Below are 18,655 nucleotides of genomic sequence, written 5' to 3'. Positions count from 1 at the left end.
CATTATGTATCCTAGGAACTCTTAAACATTTAATGTTGATATTAAACCATTAATGCTACGTCATTGCTTCTAAAGGCAGTCATGTTCAATGGTGATGTTTTTGTAGAGTAAAGATGACAGCTAACAACTGGGTGAGTGTATAGGAATGGTGAACAAAATGCTCCTAATGCTGTCTAATCGTCTGTTCTCCCAAAATTTTGCATTATAGGACTACTACATGAAGAGTCAGCGAAGACAGTGGAAGACAGCTTATACTGAAGATCTGCTTTAAAATGAGGTGAAAGAAAGCTGTAGTGGCGTAGAAAAATATAAAGTTGAGTTAGAATTTTTTTTTATAAAATTTAATTCAGGACTGGTGTTTCCTCCCAGAGTTCAGAAAGATGTGTTGATAATAGCACATATGCTACTGAGAATATAAGTCCTGTATCCTTTTTTTTTTTTTCTTTAAGACTTTTTAAGATAAGAAACCAACATAACCTGAACACATGGCTTGCTCAGTGTTTAATTGCAAGTTTTCATTCTTGGACTTTAAAACACAAGAATAAATGTTTAGTATTTGTGTGAATCGAACTAAAATGAATCCCATTTTTACAACTAAGCAGTTCCTAGCTTCTTGATATATGAGAAATGGAAATAAAGTATCTTTGAATTTCTGTTACAAATTTGATTGTCTCTGTTATTGAACATTTAATATTAAATAAGCTTTTTTCCGAATAAATTACTCATGTCTTCAAGCTTAGTTCATTAATTTGGATGCTTAGTTATTCCGTGCTGTTTGTGGGTTTGGGTTTTTTTGGTACCATCAGGATTTAATTTCAGGCTTACTTTTGCAGCAGTTAGATGTTGTTGGGTTCAATGTCTCCCCAAAAAATGCCTTTTGCTGCAGTTGGTTTAGAAACTACAGAAATCTTGAAATAAAATTGCAGGTATTAACTCTAGAAAACTGTTCAACTTTGACAGCATGTTTAGAGTGATGCCACTGCTGAGACTGGCGTTCAGACTGCTTCATATTTGCATTGCATATTGGTTTGGGATATTCATTAGCAACCGTGTGCAGTTGGTCAGAACAGACACACAGGCAGGGAGATGTGCCTCAGGCTTCCCTGTGAAGCTGTAATGCAAGCAGAAGTGATTCTTGTTGGAAAAGAACTGCAGTGTGTACTAGTCAGCGCTGTGGCTGTAAGACAATGAATTTACATTCTTTAAACAGAGCATTATCTTGCCATTAGTATTCAGGCCATGACTGTATTTGTAACCAAAGTCAGACATGGACAGAACACCATTGTAACTTGTGCTGATTTGTGTGACCTGTGTGTGGTCTCTGGGTGGAAGTGCACTTGGGAGGAATCTGCATCTTGGTCCCTCTGCACAGTAGTGCTAGGTTTTGATAACACATGCAGACAGCATGTTCCTTTTTTGACTTTTTTTGTTGTAAAGCAGACACAAGGTGCAGGGGCACAGGGGATGGAGAGTGGGTGTGGTGGTGTTTTTGGAAAAAATTAAAGTGAAACTGTAGCTAAATGCTAATCCGAGACACTGGATGCACACCTGCTCCTTTTGGAAGTTGTGAGACGGGACTCAGCCTCTTCCTGAATGTGTTCCTTCTTTCAGCGGTGAAAATGTTTGTCTTGCACCTTCCACTGCACGCACTTGTTACAGGATTTGCATTTCCCCTTACTTTGCAAAAGTAAAAATGATAAAATGGGCTACCTTGTAGATTAGCCTGGGATTCGGATTCTGACATGTATCATAGGGGAGTCTTTAATGCTTTGAAGATGAAGGAAAATTCTGTTTTGCAGAGTGTAGGAAACACGGTGCCTTTCTGCCTCCAGATTTGACTGTACAGACATCTCCACACAGATTCACCTTTGTGAGAAGTATCTTCAGAGCTCAAGCCCAGGATAAATACCATCCCAGATTTTCTAAAATTGCTAGGCAGAAGGCAAGTAGCTAATTTCAGTAAGCACCTCTTACATGCTTTCTCCACACTGGTTTTGACAGCCTGACAGTTAGATGTTAAAAATGTACTGGCCTATGATTTTTCAAAGTTGCGTTAAATTTCTAAGTGTCCTGTCCACTCTAGAGTAATCTTCTTTACTACCCCCACCCTGAAAAAGGAAGAGATCAAGGTACTGGAAATGACTGATACTTTAATATAAGTGAAGAGTAGCAATGTCAGTTCAGTACAAGTTTGTAGTGCAAACAAAAGTCGTCCTTTGAAGAACAGTAAATTCTGTAAACTTAATCTCAATTGTCATTCCAACAGTTTATTGTTCACAGGAAAAGCCCAACAAAAACCAGTTAACATAACTAGTGTGCCTTAGAGTTTATCAAACTGCATAAAACATACAAAAATACTTCTCTGAATGCATAGATTTACTGTTATTACAGTCATATTATGAGAAGAGTTTAAGTCTTAACACATGAACTGTTATTGTTGATGGAAACTAGAGGAAATAAAGCTTTTTAAACCAGCTGCCCTCTAGCAGAATGCTCAGTAATTAGTGGAGACAGTCCTTACACTGACTTCCTAAGTAAAGGAACTGGAAAGAAATTAAATACTCTTAATTAATTTTGAGCCATTTAACCACTACTGTTTTTCAGACACTTATTGCACATAATCTGAGTTAGCCTCCAAGCTATGCTGGAAGGATAAATACACAATTGTTAAAATAAAACCTTCTTTGCTGTCCTACAAAAACAACAAAGCAGGACCCTTAGTTAAGAAGTTTCACTTCATACTGTGTCACAGTCTTGAGCTTCCCAGCAGCTGAATCTGGCATTAAAGTAGTTCAGCTCCTGGCTGGAGAAAGAAACCAGGATTGAGAATAGGAAGTTAGCAGGGTTGAGGTGATGTGAATGGAGAAAATAATTATTTTGACTGCAGTAAGCAATAATTTTAAGCCTAAGTAACCTGGTGAAATCCTGAGCCAAGAATCAAGCATCTCCTCTGCTGGCAGAAGGGGTTTCTGTGTTTCTGGTGTGCAGCAGCTTGAGGGAGTCTTCTGGGTAAAGCAGGACACAGGGAGGGTGGCAGCCATGCTGCTTCTACCAGAACACGGCGCTGTACTATAGGTTGACTGTCAACATTGCAGTCCAGACCAACAACAAACACAGCACCAACTGTGCAGAAACTCTGCACTAGTGGAACTTCATAAAGCGGAGATGGAAAAAAAATCAATACAGTTTGGGGTTGGGGGAGAAAAAGCAGCTCATGCAGAAGAAGTAAGTCCCTCACCCCTCCACCGCCTCAGGACCCAGTTAAGGTTTATGGTGCAAAAGTTAGCCTTTTTTTTTTTTTTGGGTAAAAAAGAAAACAGCCTCCAAAAGTGTAACTTTCCAGGCTGCCATGTTGATCTGGAAAAGCTTCAGGCTGTTTATACTCCAGCAATGCTGTGACTTAAATACTTTAACCCCCAGGTAAATTTTTTCATTACTGGCTTGCTTAAATGCAAGTTAAACAGTCAGTAGCTTAACCGGGGTTGGGTTTTTTCACTCCCCACAAAGAAGAGGAAAAAAAAAACAAGTTGAAAGCACCTGGAGGCATTCAGCCCTTTCAGTACTCACCTGGCTAAAACAAGGCTATGTAACAGTGACAGTAGACTCTGCATGATGTAAAGTTACAAATTAGTTACTTGCTCGTGGTGTGTTACCCATCTAGTGGCTCATAAAAGCACGCTGTGTTCCTTCCAGCTGTGATCTCTCATGAGGACACTGCTGTGCTGCTCCTCACACAGCAGAAACCACCACCCCCCTTGGAACTGGTGTATGAGGGCGGGCCAGAAAGAACCTTCCTGTCTGAACAATACTGACACCTGGTGGGAATAATGCACAGGCTCACATTGGTCAGAAAGTAAAAACCACGGACACAGATAGGGGTCTCCTCCCCATCTCCTGAAACAAGGGCTTTCTCTTGAAAGGGCACTTCAGCTTGATTGAGACTTAATTAAGGAACATTTACGAGAGGCGTTTCTGGTTTTTTGGTGGAGGTACAATATTCTCACAGGGGAAATAAACATTTAAATATGGTCATGCTTATTCCACTTATTTTCAGCCCAGTAAATGGGTTTCTCTTGCCACTTCTGAGCATTAAGTATCTCTAGACAACCCATCTTGTTTGTGATGAGTGTTTGTGAGGGGCAAGAGATTGAGGACTTGCAAGCTGACATTTTTAGAGAGCAACTATTCATTGTGTGTCTCATTAAATTAAATGAACTTTAAAATACATATATACACATGGAGACACACAATTTCCTGAATTTCTCCGAGTCTTACTTGGTCAGAGTGGGTGCACTTGACATAATTTTCATATCAATAATTACATCTTTCATGCCCTCTGCTGCCAGATACAACCAATAAACTTCCTTGAAATATACTGGAAGCATGTGATAGTACTAAACCAATGAGATATCCCTTGGCTGAACACTGTATCAAGTAAAAAAATAAAAGCAAATAGGATATTAATTATAAAATATAAAATATTAGTTAAAATAGTCACCCTAATAATAACTTAAGGTTTTACACACAGTTAAGTCAGTGCCTTCCAAAGGCAGCACGTGTCACTGCCAAGTGTTCACAGTGCAGAGGCAGCTCCCAGAGTCAGTAGGTCAGCTTGGACGCTCTGCTGTTGTAGCACGGCCGCTCCGTCAGTGCGGCCGCAGCATTCCGGAAAGGAGAGCTGTCACTTCTCACAAGGACCAACTCCAGCTCTTGGAAGTCCTGAAGTCTGGCGACATCCTTGTCCTTGTAAAGAACAGACAGGAAAATATATTATTCCTAAACATAACTGGTTGGTATTATTTATAAAGTTACTACAGGAAGTAAAAACTAAAATTCTAGGGATATCACACCCAATAATAACAATAAAGTATGAAAAAAAAAAATCCTACCAGCATATACTCATTAAAAGTGTAGCAGGTTTGCTTGTTTGGTTTTTCTCCTCAAACTTTTTCTTCCCCTTCAATCTCATGATTTGGCTGTATTTGTGCATGTCACTTAACCAAGAGTTGTGACCACTTTCATTTACAGACCTCCGGAATATATATTTTTGGAAGGGAAGAACAGATTCATTTTTTAACAGCATATCTTTAAATTGTTCATATGCCAGAATATTTTTAAACATGTTAGGATGAAGTCTTAAGAAAGGTCCGATGTCCCTCTGAATGTGTCAGTTAAAGTCAGTTTTTATTTAACAAAGGTGACGTTTTGCCAATCTTTTTACCTTCTCTCATGTCTGCAAAGTCAAGTTAATCTCTCGTTTCTATTCTTACCTTTCTTACAAGTGTATTGGGTAATTTTCTGATCTTCTCTACTTGCTCTGGATTAACACCCAGTTCACAGCAGCTCACTCTGAGCAGATCTTGATAGGTCAATTCTTGTCTGTCCAGTTCAATCTCAATGAAGTCATTCTCTCTCAGATTCTGGACTCTGACCTTGAGCACAAGTTCTGACAGAGAAACAGTTAAAGGGTTAACAACAGAAAAGACAACCAGCTGAAACCTAACACTACAGTATTTACCATTATCTTCTGAATTCAGGTTTTTTAACACAACCCCTGTGATCTCACTAAGAAATACTGTGCAGCAAACGGAAGCTTCCAGCAAAAACAAGAGAACCATGTTAACACTGTTGAAACTGATCCATCCAGTCACGAAGTCATTACTGAATGCCAGAGCTGCATTTGATGCAAAGGTAGAGGGTATTTTAATTTTTCATGTTACACGGACTGATCTTTCCCTTTTTTCCACAAAGTATTACCGTGGTTAAAATACGGTATAACAGACATTTTACTTACCTGAGAAGAAAGTTCAAGGCACTTTTGGCCACAGAATTCAACATCTCTGTTCTACTGGAGTCTGAAGTGAAATGATAATTTCATTGTTCACCCAGTAACTGTAACAGAACTAGGAGACATGGTGCCTCTTTACCTTGCACATTATACGGTAATGTTCCAGTGAAGAAGAAGGGCTGGAAGGTGGGTGCAGAGCCGCTGGGGGAGGTGTCTGGCTGCAGAGGCACAGCCTGGCCGGGCGCTCCCGGGGAGCAGAGCCCCAGGCTGGGGGCTGTGACCAGGGGGCAGCCAGGGCTGTAGGACAGCCCTGGGCTGGCACACGCTGAGGCTGCGGCGATGGTGGGCACAGGGGGTGGCCTGGCTGCAGCATCCAGTGCTGGGGGAGTCTCACTGCTGCATGACACGGGCGTGCAGATGCTTTCAGCCTGAGTTGCTGATGGACCAGGGCTAGTTTCATTCTGGGAAGCAGAAGAGATGGAAGCACTTTCATTCTGGGATTCTGCCACGCTGCCTGGAATGCTTTCTTCAGTGTAAACGTTAGGGAATGGTGGGTTGGCCAAGTAGTTGGCAACAATAGGTAAATTTAAATCCTTCATTCCGTGACATTCAGTTTGTTCCTCTACTGATGAAGTTCAAAAATGAGGGGTAGGGGATGGAGAGAGAAAAAAACCCATCATGTTACTGGACAGATCTTTCTTATTTTGAATATAATTAGTTTTCCTACTGTGTGTTGAAACTACATCACATTCCAATGTCATCAAAGAATGACACTAATGTTTAAGAAGCACGTAACAACTTGGAGGCCAGTAGCTATAAAGTGAAAGAAAAACCTATAAATGTCTCCAGTATATTCTGTTTGGTAAAAACAAAGTGGGAGGAAAAAATAACCTTTGAAAGACACATCATTTCTAGCAGTGTTACTCCAGCACTTTCAAATGAACTGAATGACCAGTACTTTACTGAATGTCCTTTTAAAATGTTTTTAATAGCACTGCTGTAAATAGTTTATTATGACTTAGGGCAGCAAATTCAACCGAGTATTTCTTCAGGGAAGTGACTACTTGCTGTAATACCCAAACAAACTCAACTCTTGCATAAAAGCACTGCAGTGACAGACATTTCTGCCTGAGGATTACAGAACATAAATAGCGATGTCAACGCAGTTCAGAAAGATCTGCTCAATGATACCACACTCCCAGAATAAAAACTAGGAGAGAAGGTAAGAGATACATTTCTTCCCCAGAAAACACAGGAAAGCTTAACAGACAGTAAAATAAGACGACTGTGAACAGAGTTCATCCACATGTGCTTGACATTTTAGATGTCAAAAACAGGTGAGTCGTTTGCCACAAACTAGGCCCAAGAGATGAGCACCTTGCCTAAAGGAAGGCAAAAGTATAATGTAAGAACATGCCATTCCTTCAGGCCTAATTGTTGGGACCTGAGTCATGATTTAGCTGCAACCTTGTGAAGGATAACCCTGCACTGTTTGATGTAAGATCAGATCATTGTAGAGAGCAATTTAAGTGCAATTGCAGAAGACAGCACATGTCCAAAGGTAAAGCACTTTAGAATTTTAATCTGGAGCACAGTACCTAGATGCTGATGGCACTTGTTCAGGAGTGTCACACACATCTAACTGGGTTTGCTGGGCATATGTAAAGTGCAAGATGGCAGAACTACAGGGCAAAAATTAACCGTACCAGCAAGTCACACTATAACAAGGTGCTCAGAAGGCACAACTTCCTGAGTGATAAAGTTGTTTTGAGGGGATTTGTAATACTGATCATGGTCAGACCACAGCAAATTGTACAATTGTGAAAGCCCCTATTTGCAGCCTGCACGCCTGCTTTAGCTTAATGACAGCAAACAGGAGTGCAGCAGCACACTTTCCAAAGCATACAGCTCTTCACTTCTTGGTGACACAGCTCAGAACACAAGACCTTCCTACCTGAAATCCCCATGTCTGTTTGCCCAAATATGAATTCCAGGTATAAATCAGAGCTATCTCATGAGATACAATGGTCCTAGCCAAGGTTTTGCCTATTACTGCCTCAGATAAAAGCAATAAAAACATTTTAGCGTTTAGACCAAGAATTCTAGATTACTTATAAAATTGGAATGGTACCTCCCAAAATCCTGCGGATGTCCGGTTTTGACGTTAGCTGTGCCGGCAGCTCTCCCTTAGCAGTGAGGACCTGCTTGTCTGCACCAGCCTCCAGCAGGCAGGACACCACTTGGACATGGTTCCGCTTACAGGCCCAGTGCAGACACGTCCTGCGGGAAGGAAGCACAAGGGTTGGGATTCATTGCCCCTGCTCCTTCTCATGAGCCTCGTCCTGCTTCACCCGACTTAAGTGTAAAGTGGTAACTGGGAATAAAGTTTCCTTCATTGCGGCACTTTTTAAAGTTCTGAATCAGTCAGTTGTGCAGCGCAGGGCCTTCCTTTGCCTTGCAGAGTGACTCCCACCTACTGTCCCACACAAGCGACTGGACTGGAACCTTGAGCAAACACGCAGTGACAGGTGAAAGGAGGGCGACCTGCTTTTATCGTGATCCTCTTTAGCCGTAAATCTCCGTGCCTCCCAAGATGAGCTTTTCTGTCTTTGCAAACGCGAAAACTAGGAAACAAGAGCTGCGTCCCCGGACTAGCTGCCTGACCCCGCGCCTGATGATGGGTTGGGGTGAGCCCCGAGCCCAACCACCCCGAACACCGCCGCTAAGAAGGGCAGCGGGGGAAGAGCCGGGCCCCGCAGCGACCCCGGCCCACCCCTCGCCCCCCGCAGCGCCGGGACCCTGCGCCACGCCGCCCCTCACCAGCCATTGATCTCGTTGCGGGAGTCGATGTTCGCCCCCGCGCCCAGCAGCCGCCGCACCTCCGTCACGTCCCCCAGGGCCGCCGCCTCTCGCAGCCGCTCCTCCAGCTCCCGCGCCTCCGCCGCGCCGCTCATGGCCGGCTCCGGCCGCGGCCCCTCCCCGCCGCTCCGGAGCCCGTCGGGAGGGGCCGGGCGGCCTCAGCGCGGCGGAGCCGAGCGCTGCCCGCCCCGGGGCCCGCTCCGGCCCTCACGGCCGCCGCCATCTTGAGCCCGGGGAGGGAGGGAAGCGCTGGCGCTGCCCCGGGCAGGGAACGGCCTTGTCCCGGAGTTCTGTGTCCGGTTCTGGGCTCCTCAGCGCAGGGAAAACGAGGAGCTGCTGGAGAGGGTCCAGCGAAGGCCACAAAGATGAGGAGGGGTCTGGAGCATCTCTCTGATGCACAGACACTGCGGGAGCTGGGCCTGTTTGGTCTGGAGAAGACTGAGAGGGGATCTCACCAATGCATTTAAATATATCCAAGGAGTGTCAGAGGATGCTTTCAAACTCTTTATTGGTGCCCCCAGCGACAGGACGAGGGGCAGTGACCATAAACGGAAACACAAAATGTTCCACCTCAACATTAGGAAGAACTCCTTTTCATTAAGGGTGATAGAGCTCTGGAACAGCTGCCCAGGGAGGCTGCGGAGTCTTTCACATTCCAAAGAGAGACATTCCAAACCCACCTGGGCACATTCTTGTGTCACCTGCTCCAGGTGACTCTGCCTTAGCAGAGGTCTGGGACTGGGTGATCTCCCGGGGTCCTTTCCGACCCCAATGATTCTGTCATTCAGTGTCCCATCCCGCAGACGCTGGGACAGGGTGAAAATCCAAGACTGGGGTGTTTACTCTGATGGGTTCATCCTACCCTCACCTGACATCCAGAACCCTGTGTGGGGGCTTGAGGGGAGAGAGCTCCTGGGAAGAGGAGAAAAGCTGCAGGTAAAAACTGCCTGGCAGCAAAAGCATATAATAGAATTATTTAGGTTGGAAAAGACCTCCAAGTTCTTTGAGTCCAACCCATCATCTATCACAGTGGCCTTGCCCTTTTTAGAGTGTTTTTTTAACCAGCAGCCTGGCTCCTTTCCCAGAGCTGTGAGGCTGCCGTGGGCTGGGAAAGGACTACAAGGATGGGTTCAAATCCACGGGTTTCCCCAGACACTTCCAGCCCTGGCACCCCCAGTTCCCAGCCCTTCCCTCTCCAGTGTGTTGCTCACACTCTTAATTAAATCACTGCAGCATGTGTTGGGGAGCTCATTTAACTCCAGGCTTTCTGTTTTGGCATCAGTGTCTGCCACCAAAGAGAAATTTTCACTAAGCTGTTTTTTTTTATTTCATTGCCTCTCTTTTACTGGTTACATTTATTAGTGACATTATATTTAATCTACCATTTAATTTAGGACTTGGGTTGCTGTTGCTTTGCTCTGCTGTTCCTTCTCTGGTAGTTGTGGCCATTAGGTGAAGACAATGCCTGCACCATTACCATCCAAACAGCTCCTGAATATCTCTCCATATAAATGAAGCCTTCAAAGCACAAACACTCATCTTCCTTTTAATCAGTCAGGAGAGGCAGAGGCCCACAGGCTAAATGTTTCTCTAAGAGAGAAGAAGCCCTGCAAACCACCCTCATGAAAGCAGGAGGAAGAAGCAAGCAGTGACATTTTGAAGTACTATGACAAAGGTTACACGGTGACTCAGTAGCAAGTTTTTCACACCAGATCACATGCTTTTGATCCCATGCAACAGACTGAACAAAAAAATTTGCCCAGCTGCTACCAAAAGACTCAACAAACAAAAAAACAACTGGATTTGGAGAATGGTTTGCAAACAAGATTTACTTTGATGACAACTGCAAATTCAAACCCTAGAGACCTGGAAGACCAGCCCTCAACTCGACACTGCTGTGACCTGAATATTTGTGTTTTAACTCATTTGCTTTTTCAGTAAAAGCATCTTAAATGATCACTCTTTAACCCACTATCCTTTTTGTCTTTTTTCAATGTCTGTGCCATAAAGCCGTAAAACAAAGACAAGGCACACACTAGTGGAGATCTTGTGATATGTTCTAGGAAGCAGGATGCCCTCTTGCACACTGGGAAAGCTTTAAATCCTGATTTTTTTAGAACTGTAGAAATCCAATAGGATTAGTGGCAAAAGAGCTTTTTCCAAAATAATACAAGACAACTCTCGGATGGGGAAAAGCTACTCAGGAGGCGGGTGCAGGGACAGGCCTAAAACCAGGACCACCATTCCTGTGGCGTTCTTCAGTGCCACTGCCACTAGATGTCACAGTGGAACAGCGAGAGGAGCCCGGGCTGTGGCTTTGTGCGTCTTGGCTGTAATTGTGAAATGGCTTTAAATTTGTCTTGGCACATCCGTAGTATCTCCATACAGCTTTGATCCTGCAGATTTCAAAGCTCCGTGTGGTGCAAAGGGACATTATGCAACATTTCCACACAAGCGCAGGGAAACCCAGTGCAGGGAGCTGCTTTCTGGGGGGGTTGTGGGCTTTTTGTGTTGGTTTTTTGGGGGGTTTTTTGTTTGTTTGTTTTGTTTTTTGTGTTATTGTTTTTGGGGGTTTTTTTGGGGGGGGGGTGGTTTGGTTTGGTTTAGTTTGGTTTGTTTGTTTGTTTTGTTTTTCCCCTCTACTTGAGCTCCTCTCCCAAAGCCACACAGGGCTTTTAAGGACTTGAAGCCGGCGGGTGATGCACTGAGATGCTCTCTCTCACGCTCTCCTGGGATGAGTATCCTACTCTGTTGTGCCTGTGCCAAGCCCTGTTAAATGGACCTTGGGTTCACCATTGCTTAGTTACACAATGTACTTCTCCCTGGAGTCATGAGATCTCCTTCTGCAAGGAAGGCTGTGTGGAAGAGGATTAGCAGCGAGTTCACTTGACTCAAACCTCCCTACCACCACCATGAACCTCCTGCTTGTGCCTCGCACATGGAGCCTCAGACCCCCTCGCACACGTGTGTCCCCTCCCCTTTCATTGGGCACTGATGTCACATTCACCAGCTCCCAGCAGAGCCAAGAACTTGTCCTTTCCCTGCACCTTTCCTATATGATGGCTGAGTTTGTGCCTGTGCCTGTGCAGGGCACACATGCACACACACCTCCCTGCCGAGAGCAGCAGGGCCTGGAGAACCTGGAGGCACGGGGCAGGTGCTGGCTGGGCGCTGGCCATCGCCTTTGGAAGCTGCTGGGAATTACACATGGTGCTCATGGCTGGAGAAGCCTCTTTGCCTCCCAAATCTTAAACGACCTTGGCCTTCAGAGGGAACATGCCGGGCTCTGAGCCTGTCTGGAGCCCAGATCGGTGAAGTTTTGTTTTCTTTGTGATTTACTCAGTGCTCCCTGCTCACCAGCCCTGGGCACAGCTCTGAGCCTGCAGCATCACCTGGCAGAGCCAGCACCTTGCTATCACAACCTTGCAGTAACCACAGGGGAGGCTTGGGCCAGTTTTTGTCCCCATAGCAAGTTTTCCAGATTTTATTGGTCGTGTTAATATCTGTGTTTATAAAAGCTTCTGACTGTGTCTGATCCTCTAGATTGGTTCTTTTCTGCTTTTTTGGAGAAACCATGGTCTGTCTGTTTCCTATTTGCTCCTGGTTTTTTAAGGCTTATGAAGTTTTTTATTCCCTTTACATTTCAGGTTTCATTCCCTATGTAACTCCATTCCTCCCCATTAAACCAACTTCTTAGTCACTGAACGTTATGATTAAACATCTTTTAAAAGACTTAATTCCCAGTTACACAGCCGTACAATCATATTTGAAACACTTGGTCCCCACCCAATCCACCAAAATAATGTTTCTGGCAATTTAAACCAGCACTGCAGTTGTGAACTTGTGAGAAATAAGATTTAGGGATAGTCAGAAACCTTGAATATGATACTTAATGCAGAGACAGATTTAAAGCTGTTATGGAATTAAAGCTCAGGGAAATGGAAGGACTGGTAGAGAATAAAGATGGAATTAAAAGCCAAGCCCAATATTCACTTAGATTTAAACTAATCTGTGCTGCTCACACTGTGCCTTTCAATGAGAGTTTGAAGGCAGAGGAGATAATTTCAAAGGAGGAAGCCAAAGTCACATGGAAGAAGCACTTTATGCTGTACCAGTTTTTGTAGTGACTCCATGGAAGCCTCCTGTGAGAGTCTGTAGGGGAATTAGGTTAAATTCAAATCTCCACGTTATCAAATCTGAGCCTGTGTCACCCAACACTCCCTTCATGTCCTTGGGGGAAAACATGCAGCACAGAGGCAGATTCATCTCCTCCCAGGGCAAGGGTCTAAAATAGCACAGCCAAATAATCCTCTGGAGATGCCCCTTGTATTCTGCCGGTTGCCAAAGGATCCAAAGAGAATGAGCTTTGAACCAAAAGATTTCCAGCTGCCTACTCCCAGGCAAGATGAGCACCTGAGGCAGGGTGCATAGGGCTCTATCAAGAATAGTTCCTCTATTTTTGAGGAGATAAAAAAAAAATCCTTTCAGTGAATTCCAGAATTGAAGGGAACTCACCCATCATCTTTCTTTTGACCATAAATGACAGCTTTTTCACTAAACCACCCAGCAGAAATTGCTACACTGATAGTGGTACAGAGGACTGGGATTCAGGACAGGTCTTAGCACCCTGGAGCATCCCTGAATCACAGTGCAACCAGCTATCTCATGGATTTTCAGCCCTGCTGAGCATCCTGCAGGGGCTCAAGGGGAGCTGTGTCTAAAGAGGGACATTTAAGCCGGTGTGAGCGCACAGTCATGCACACAGCTGCACATGCCTGCAGCATGGAGTGAAATTTGACAGGAAATTTGACAGGTTTGGAAAATGACATTTATATTTGGGGGAATGGTAATCTGCAAGGGAAAGGTCTGCTCAGGCAGCCAAATCCCTTTAGAAATCAGGCATGGTGTGCGGCTTTTCTTTTTTTCCCAGTTGTTAATTTAACATTGTTTCTATTTGTAGAACAAATAAATAATTTCTGAACAAACAAATCAGGGAGCTGGAACCTGAGGGGTGTGGTACATCAGTTCAGGGACTCGTGGTTAAGAAGTCCAATGGATTTTGATAACAACTGGAAATTGTTCAGTGGATTAGTGCCTAAAGCCAGTTTGGCTTCAAGTAATGACAAGCCTGAGCTGCAGTGCCGTGGAGCCAAATTTCTCCCCCTGAGGATGGTTGTTGCTTGTGTTGGGGTTGTGGCAGTGTCTCCAGGTGTCAGCCCAGTCCCTTCGGAGCTCAGAGACATCCTAACCCAGAAAACTGTACAGAAAAGGGACTGCCTTTGCTTTTTCTCCAGACTTTTGGCTGCATTCCTCTCTGCCCATGTCTGTAGTCCCTCCCTTTGCTTTACTAATCCATGAAACACATTCATCCTGGGGATAAGGGGCAAATAAAACTAGTTGCCTGAATCCTGTATAGGGGCATGTCCTGTCCAGGCATTTGGCTTCAAAAGGCTTCTGTGGATCTTGTCCCACTTCATCTCCTGCAGGAGCTGACTCCTGTGGAAAGTTCCCAAGATGACAGAGATGTTTCACTTGCATGCCTGAGAAAAAAATTGTTTTGCTAAGACAAGATAAACATTTATTTCTCCAGAGCTCTTTTCTTTAGAAGAAGCTGGCCTCATGCAGAAGATCGGATGGAGGTGTTTGGATTCTCCTTAGGCTGTGTTTTTGGCCATCAAGGAGAAAGTCCCCAGTGCAAATCATAACTGGCTACCCCAAGGGGCTGTGCCCTGTGCCCTCGTGGGCACAAGACACAGCCAGTCAGTTTGGAACTCTCCGTTGACTTGGCCAGGCTTTCAACCAGGCACTATACAATTCATCAGAGTAATTAGCAAAGCTGTAACTAAAGAGGTCTCCATGGAGATTGACAGCATCACCTCCCAGCTGGTACATTCCCTGCCTCCTATTCTAAATTTGTTCTTGCTGTTTCCCTGGCTCTAATCCATAAGGTTAGTGAAATCTTCCAACATTTGTGACACATTACAGCAGTGGAAAGAAGGACAAAGGTTGCTGGGAGGGGGGCTGAGAAAGAAAGAACCTGGTTGGTGCCTCAAGGAAAGCAGCAGAAGCTGTTCAGACATATATAACCAGAGTTTTGAGAATGGGATTAGGCAGAACAGCACCTCTGCCTGCCTGTCACTTGCAAATTCTTGCTAATACTTTGGGAGCTTATTGGAGGTCAGCACCAAACACCCAAACAGACTAATCTGTATTATAGACACATAATCAAAGTCACAAGGTTTTACATAATATATATCGGTGACACAAGAAGTGTTTGTTCGAATAATTTTGTCATCAAGATTAGTGGCTGTGAAAGCCTCTACTGTGCACTAACCTGGTTTTTATGGCCATGGGTACACCAGATTCCTCAGACAAATCAAAAAGGAGCTGAGAAAGTACAAATATATGTCCTGAAACAATTACAGTATTTGGTTTCTGGCCAGGGCAAAGTTTAAAAAAAAATGTGTGTGTGTGTGTGTGTTTGTGTATTAGAAGGGGTTGTGCTTAAACTTCAGCTTAAGCAACGTGATCCAATGGCTGGAGTTACAATTTTTTCATTTGCCATTTTTTCCCAACAGTTTTGCAATTGCAGCAAATCACACCTCACACTCACACACGGCTCTGTGGGAATGGCAAGAAGTTGGGATTTCAAAGATAAATTGATGTCACTTGACCCACTTGTGAGCTTTATAGTCCTCTTCAGGGAGGTGGAAGCTGTAGTGCAGAGAGCAAGTGATCTGGGATCACAAAGTCAGTGGCAAAGACAGGAACGGCTCCTGAAGAGATAACAATCCCAAACTGACAAATATGATTAACTTCAAAAGTAAATTAGTTAATAGAAATATTTGGAAATGTATAGAAAATATTATTTTCCACTCTCTTAGAGCTTTTAAAGTATGATGTTACACAAACACAAAAGAAAATGTGTAAAATTATGACAGAAAAAAACACCCCTCCCTGGAAAAAAAAGAAAAAGGAGAAAAAGAATTCAAGACCATTTTCTCTGTGATGGAAAGAGACAAAGCCACAGCTCATGCCACATTGTTAAGATTTTCCAGGCATTTTGACCAGCTTGTTCTCCTGGCTGATGCACAGCAAAGCCAAAGGTCTTTTGAGGGTACCCCACATTCTGCTGCCCCATTGCAGGAGTTCACCCCACCAAACTGAAGTGCCTCCGTGAGATTCCCATTGCCCTAAACTCCCCCACAGTCAGTGAGGAGAGAGCAAGAGTGATGCCAGCCAGACATCTGTAGAAGTGGAGTCAGAACTTGGGAGGGCTGAATCGGCCTCTAGATTTGCCGCAATTCACATGCTGCTACCATGTGAACCCAGGGCTAAAAGCACTCCGGCAGCTTTTCCAGGACTCCTGAAAGCTCCTTTGTGGAGGCAGAGCCGACTGAACTGCCATTCAGGTCAAGAAAAATCAAGCACTGGGTGGTATTTCCGAAAGTACTTGGCCGTAACCTCACTCCATTCCCCTTTGAAGTCAGCAGAATATTTACATCGACTTCAACTGGAGAAAAATCAGGCCATTACAGAGCATTTGAAACACTCACCGCTAACGATGCTCTGCTTCCTTTGTACCCCCCCCCCAGTTCAAAGACCGTCTGCTGTGTCTGTCATTATCACAATCCCAACAATTGGTGAGTCAGAGCACTGAACCCAACGTGCTGGCCCTAAAGGCACAGGGAAGTTGGAACGATTAAACCACGTGAATCTCTTAAGCGTTACATAGGATCGCTCTGCCAGCCACCGTGTCAGGCACGACCCATTATCTCCGAAACTGCCGTGGAAAGAAAGTGCTGCGTCTCAGCAGACCTTGCTATGCTATGGGCTGCAGGTGGACTCTGAAAAAAAAATAAAGATCAAAATAAGAATGTATGTTGAATTAGCTGGAATCAGAAGGAGCAGCAGTGAAAAAAAGCTACCAAATGCAGACAAACATCCCATTGCCAGGGCGGGAAGGATGGGCTACCTGCTCAAAAGACCTAAGGAAGAGGGTCATCACTGGTTTGCAGACATCACTCACACCTCCAGCCTGTGTTCAGATGTGCTGCTGAATGAATGGCAGGAGAAGAGCACTCTTACAAACCAGACCTGCACTTTGGCTCCATTGGGCACTTCCACTAAGGGCATCAGTAGCCCCGAAGAGCTGCTCTGTCTCCTTCTGTTGGCCACTGTCTGGGTCCACCTGGTGCAGACTGTGTGATGCCTTGCATCTGGTGGTACACAGGGCAAACTAAAACAAAATAGTTCACCTTCTTGGAAAGACTCTTAACGTGCCCAGCTTAGAAGGCAGAGACTGCTCCTGGCAGAGGTCACCCTCTGGGCACAGGCAGAGGATCTGCTGTGTGACAGCCAGGACTGCTAACGGCCAGCAAAGCCAAACCAGGGCAATAACTCTTCAGCTAAAAAGGAATTTTTTTTCCTAATTTAGATTTAAATTCCAAGAAGACAGAATTGTTGCTAAAGGGATTTCATGGTATCTGCAGAAATGGAAATAGTTCCATTTTGTGAAAATTACTCTGTTTATAGTGAAGTTTTGGATACCAAACCCTCGGAGGAGCTCTGGAACTTCCAGGTTGTCTGGAGGAGCCAACAGTCATTGTCTGATGAAAAACCCGGTTGCTGGGAGCTGCTCTGCATCTCCTGGAGAGGCTCCCAGCCACAAGGAGGGTTCCAAACTTCCACAGATTGAGGGTTTTGGTAAAGTCTCACAATGGAGCACAAAATCATGCAAATCTGCAGTTATTTAATCTCACCTCACAAACTCTCCTCCACTGAAAGGTTCATAACCTTTCTAAAAAAAGTTCAGCCCCGAGTGACAAAGAGAGGGTTCCTTCACGCTGAAGTCACAGGGAATTAAGGCTTGGGGCTAAATTAAATTAGTACAGCACATTAAAGGCTTACTGTTTATATAAATTGAACCACATCACAAACAAAAGCAATGTGACTTTTCTATATTGAACCTGCATTTTGAGAAGGAAATGGTGCCCATGGGTTTGGAAGCAGTCTTGGGACTCCAACCTTTTGTGGCTGTGCTGTGTTGCAGCAAGTGGTTTCCTCCCAGCTTTAAATTCCTAAAAGTAAATAAGGGAGGTTAAATTAGGGTCATTTGTAGACTGAAGTGAATCTGTGCAATGGGTTCAGTAATATTCATGAGTTCTACATGGGGAATTGAATTAACTTACATTCCTGGAGAAACACCACGGGTTCTGGTGAAAGATGTGCTGAGCACTCAGCCTGAGCATGTGCCAGGCCTGCACCTCACTTTTATTCTGAGCTTTGATTCTAAACGAGCTGGAACCAAGCAGAACAACTGAAAGTCGTAAAGAACAACGACAAATATATCAGTTCAATCCTGAAGATTTTATGCTATGGCTCACACAGCCACAGCAGTGCTGCAAGCCATGGGAACATCTCCATTTGCACACCACGGGTTTGGTGCGAGTTTCCTAAAGTGCTGTTGTTCAAGCTTGCCATAAAACTAACTATGAACTCCTAAAACCTGCAACAGAACAAGGTGCTCAAGCCTCCGTGCTGCAGCCATGTGTTCATGGCATCAGCAGGTGACAGGACCTGGTCCAGCCTGTACCTGGTAGTTGAGGGGGCCTTAACACAGAAAATGCTGGTGCTGCACTGATGCCACTGTGGCTGTGATTTCTGTTTCTTGGCATTCCAGGTTGCATTTGGGACCTCAGATTTTCCTAACTCAATGCTTATTGAGGGAACAGGTCTTGCTCAGCATCGACAGTGAGAACAGAGCTGGAAGGGACTTTAGGAAGTGATTTCGATCATCCTGCTCTAAGGCAGGATGAATCCATTCCCAACATTTCATCTTTGCAATCTTGACAATCCAAAGATATCAAAGTGACCTCTCTGAATTATCTATGGGATATCTTAGGCTTTGTCTCTGTAACAGAGACAGAAGGAGATGGGTTGGTGAAACACAAGCTTCTGAGCTCAGCTTTTCCCCATATCTCCCTGATAACAGATATATTGCTGATT

At 44.6% G+C, this 18,655-nt stretch overlaps 2 protein-coding genes across 6 annotated transcripts in view; one reads left to right on the top strand and one right to left on the bottom strand.

Annotated features, from left to right (window-relative positions):
* Positions 1-721, top strand: part of LUC7L3 (LUC7 like 3 pre-mRNA splicing factor) — a 19,252-nt gene extending 18,531 nt beyond the window's left edge. For all 4 annotated transcript variants that reach the window (XR_010723483.1, XM_066200796.1, XM_066200795.1 and 1 more), the window contains one exon: positions 209-721. Coding sequence is in view for 1 of the 4 variants with exons in the window: in XM_066200796.1 (XP_066056893.1) it covers positions 209-221 (13 nt within the window). In the remaining 3 variants the exon portion in view is untranslated. The remainder of the gene's footprint in view (positions 1-208) is intronic.
* A 1,409-nt stretch (positions 722-2,130) lies between these two features.
* LOC136299228 (ankyrin repeat domain-containing protein 40-like) lies at positions 2,131-8,875 on the bottom strand. Of its 2 annotated transcripts, none has more exons than XM_066200641.1 (5): positions 8,609-8,875; positions 7,920-8,068; positions 5,928-6,413; positions 5,271-5,446; positions 2,131-4,743 (listed from the first exon to the last, which is right to left on the bottom strand). In XM_066200641.1, exons 1-5 carry the CDS (start codon positions 8,740-8,742, stop codon positions 4,600-4,602), a joined length of 1,089 nt encoding a protein of 362 aa, XP_066056738.1. In that variant the 5' UTR covers positions 8,743-8,875; the 3' UTR covers positions 2,131-4,599. The 2 variants fall into 2 exon arrangements, with proteins under 2 accessions (XP_066056738.1, XP_066056739.1); XM_066200642.1 differs by having other exon boundaries at positions 5,928-6,410.
* Between the last annotated feature and the right edge of the window lie 9,780 nt (positions 8,876-18,655).

Source organism: Chamaea fasciata, unplaced genomic scaffold (genome assembly GCF_029207755.1).
Source record: "Chamaea fasciata isolate MVZ Bird 193981 ecotype frontalis unplaced genomic scaffold, bChaFas1.0.hap1 SCAF_19, whole genome shotgun sequence".
NCBI classification, from domain to species: domain Eukaryota; kingdom Metazoa; phylum Chordata; class Aves; order Passeriformes; family Sylviidae; genus Chamaea; species Chamaea fasciata.
Note: the sequence above shows the minus strand (reverse complement) of the source record. Positions and strands in the feature narration are given on the sequence as shown.